This window comes from Echinops telfairi, unplaced genomic scaffold (assembly GCF_000313985.2).
Source record: "Echinops telfairi isolate 266 unplaced genomic scaffold, ASM31398v2 ScPeMD7_70;HRSCAF=299, whole genome shotgun sequence".
NCBI lineage: Eukaryota > Metazoa > Chordata > Mammalia > Afrosoricida > Tenrecidae > Echinops > Echinops telfairi.
In genome coordinates this window covers 3,734,278-3,737,416 of record NW_022103968.1, presented here as the reverse complement: position 1 = coordinate 3,737,416, position 3,139 = coordinate 3,734,278, and the positions used below count along the sequence as shown (strand labels likewise).

Sequence of the window (3,139 nt, the reverse complement as noted above, 5' to 3'; positions counted from 1 at the left end):
CTTCAGAAAGGCAGCCGTGCCAGGGACCTGTAGGCAAGGACACTGTCGAAGAGAAAGCACGTACACATGTGGCAAGTGTGTGCACATCTCTGTATTTATACATCTCTCTATATGTGTGTGCTTATAGACGTATGTATATGTCTGTACATGTCTATATGAGTGCACGTAATATATGTACACGTGTGTACACCCACTTGTATACAGGTAGTTAAACACACCTGCATGTATTTATACAAATATGTTCACACACGTGTCAGTGGATATTGTGTGTATGTGAATGTGTATACAGCTGAGTGAATTTGTATGCATATATACATGTGTTTATGTATATATACATGTATTGTGTACATACACACATGTGTATCTCTGTGTATTAATGTGTACATGTACACATTACCATGTGTGCATATATACATGCATGAGTATGTGTACATATGTGTATCTGCATATATATCTTCATGACAGCATAAAGCCTCACCTCTCTCCTAAGGGGCAGCTTGTAGTTTTGAACTGCTGGCCTTGTAGATTGCAGTCCAAGGAGTACCCCACTATGCCACATGGGCTCCTCTGACCCCATCAAGGGGTGTCAGCCGAGGGGGGCATCCCTCAGAGGCTAGCGGGGCCAGTGTGGACCTGCACAGCTGCCTGTCCATTTGCGGGCCTCCCGGTAGACTCTCCCTTCAAACCACCAACACACTTCATCAGCCTTTGTCCATGTCAGTTCCAAGTGCTGATGCTCCGTGACTCCGGTCAAGGCCCTGGAGAGGCCCTGCAGGGTGACCATGTCAGGCTGGCCCCTCCCAGGTGTCTTCATGTCCTTGGGGCTTGCAGTTTGGGAGATGTAGAAGACAGCCCCCATATTAGTAGTGGCCACTGGTGTGCTGAAAGGTGGGTGGGTGCTGGATGTGATGGCCAGGCCGCCCTGCCCGAGTTGGGCCCTGCCCACTTCCACCTCCGAGCCAGGTAGCCACAGAGCACAGGGCATCGGAGGCAGGTCCATCCTGGCAACCCCAGCCCTGCCGGCCATTTCCCCCTCCTCCCCACCTTACAGCACCCCCACAGGCTCCCCTCCAGAGGGGAGGACACTTCTTGTTTTCACTTCCCCTGCTGGGATCAGAACAGAACAGAAAGAAGGCTCTGGAATTCACCGCAGATGAAATGTTTTGTTTTGGTTTGTTTTAAACCTGTCATCAAGTCGATCCCGACTCCTAGTGGCCCTACAGGGTGGGGTGGAGCGTTCCCTGCGGGTTTCTGAGACTGTCACTCTTTACAGGAGTAGAAAGCCTCATCTCTCTCCTGTGGAGCAGCCGGTGGTTTTGAACTATGACCTTGCTGTTAGCAGCCCCATGTGGAACCAATACCCCAGCAGGGTAATGTTGAGGTTGAGTCAAAGCCAAACCAGACAGATGCCTTTGAGGGGACCCTGACTCTGGGCATAGCGGAGCTGCTCTGGGGTTTCCATGGCGGTGACCCTGGGACCCAGAGTGTCGGCACTATCTTTGGTGACACCTGGATGCGTTTGAATCACCCGCCTTTCCTCAGCAGCCAAGCCTGCATCATGTAAGGCCTCCTTGGGTTAGGTGGGCAAGGTCAGTGTTAGGATATAGGTGGCACAAGAGGCTGGGGAGGATCCCTGATGCTCAGCCCCGTCCCTCACCCAGCTGGCAAGGCCCCCTCTCGCGCTCTCTCCTGTTTGACGAAATCCATGGACCCGGCTGGCCCGGGCTGGGTCTGACCTGGAGAAGTTCTGAATCTTGGAAGGGGTAGGGGGCCTGAGTACCCAGGGATCGCAGGTCACAGAGCTACCCTGAGCAGTCTCTAGCCCTGCATACCTTAACCACTACCCCTGCCTGGTTGCTGGCTGTGCTGTCTGGCTGTACATCTCTGGGCCAGGATCCAGGGGCCCAGGGATCTTGTGAGATGATCAGGCCATCCCTGCCTCACGTTGTCCACAAGTGTGTTGACCTCAGAGACACAGAGCTGGGAGGGACAGGGTCCCCGCCCCAGTTAGGAGCAGATCTCAGGGCAGAGTTTGGGGGGCCAGGTCTGTGCTAACTGCCTTCTCTTGCAGTCATTGCCATCTGGACACATACAGGGGACCTTCGAACTGGCCAATAAGGAAGAAAACCGAGAGAAAAACAGATACCCCAACATCCTGCCCAGTAAGCGTTTCGCTTTGTTACATGGCCGGGGGGTGCCCAACCTTGCAGCATGCTGGGACTGAATGAGTGTGGTGACCTTGGGGGCCAGGCCCCGGCATGGACGTCATTGCTCAGCATTCACCCTGGAAGCCTGGGCAGCCAGCACTCTTGGGGGGAGCTTGACCCTACAGCCTGGGTGAGCAGAGGTGGGAGAGGGTGCCCCTTGTGCCCTACGCAGAGCTGACTTGTGGGTTCAGGCCCAGCAGCATGTGCTAGGGCAGGGGTTCTGGTGGGGAAGTAGGGGAAGAGTGTGACTGCTAGCCTGTAGGGTCAGCAGTTGGAAGTCACTGGCCTCCGTAGGAGAGAAAGATGAGGCAGTCTGTCCTTGGGGTGGGGGGCGGGGCTGTCCCACAGGGTCGCTCGGGGTGGGAATTGACTCCGTGGTAACTCTTGGTCTGGGATGGTCTTGTTTGGCTGTTTTCTTGTTCGTCTTTTTGGGGGGTCGCCTGCATTTTCTCTTTTCAACGTGAAACCCTCTTCACTCAGTAGGAGCGTTTGCATTGTTAACTACAGAGTAGGCAGAGTAGGCTACAGATTGAGCTGCTAACAGCAGGGTGGGAGGTTCAAAGCTACCAGGCACCCCAAGGGATAGAGACAAGACTTTCTGCCCCGTGAGTGTTTAGAGCCTTGGAAACCTGCAGGAGCAGTTTTACCCTGTCCTGTAGGGTCGCTTGAATGGACTCAGTGACAGGGAGTGTGGCTTGGGTTTCGACGGGGTCCCTAAGGAGCCTATAGAATCATGTACTGGACTGCTAACCATGGGGTCTGCGGGTCGAACCCACAAGTTACTCTGTGGGAGAAAACGAGGCTGTCCGCTCCTTTGAAGATTTACAGCCTCGGGAAGTCCCAGTGGCTTTGTTCCAAGTCGGAATCAACCTGCTGGCGGCGAATTGGGCTGCCGCGCCTCCCTGAGTCAGAATGGACGCGGTGGCGCTAGA

General features: G+C 54.4%; 1 protein-coding gene across 1 annotated transcript in view; it reads left to right on the top strand.

The window, feature by feature from the left end:
- Window positions 1-3,139, top strand: part of PTPRE (protein tyrosine phosphatase receptor type E) — an 81,447-nt gene that overhangs the window by 52,760 nt on the left and 25,548 nt on the right. The window contains exon 6 of the mRNA XM_004700872.3: window positions 2,072-2,162. Coding sequence (XP_004700929.1) covers window positions 2,072-2,162 — 91 coding nt within the window. The remainder of the gene's footprint in view (window positions 1-2,071; window positions 2,163-3,139) is intronic.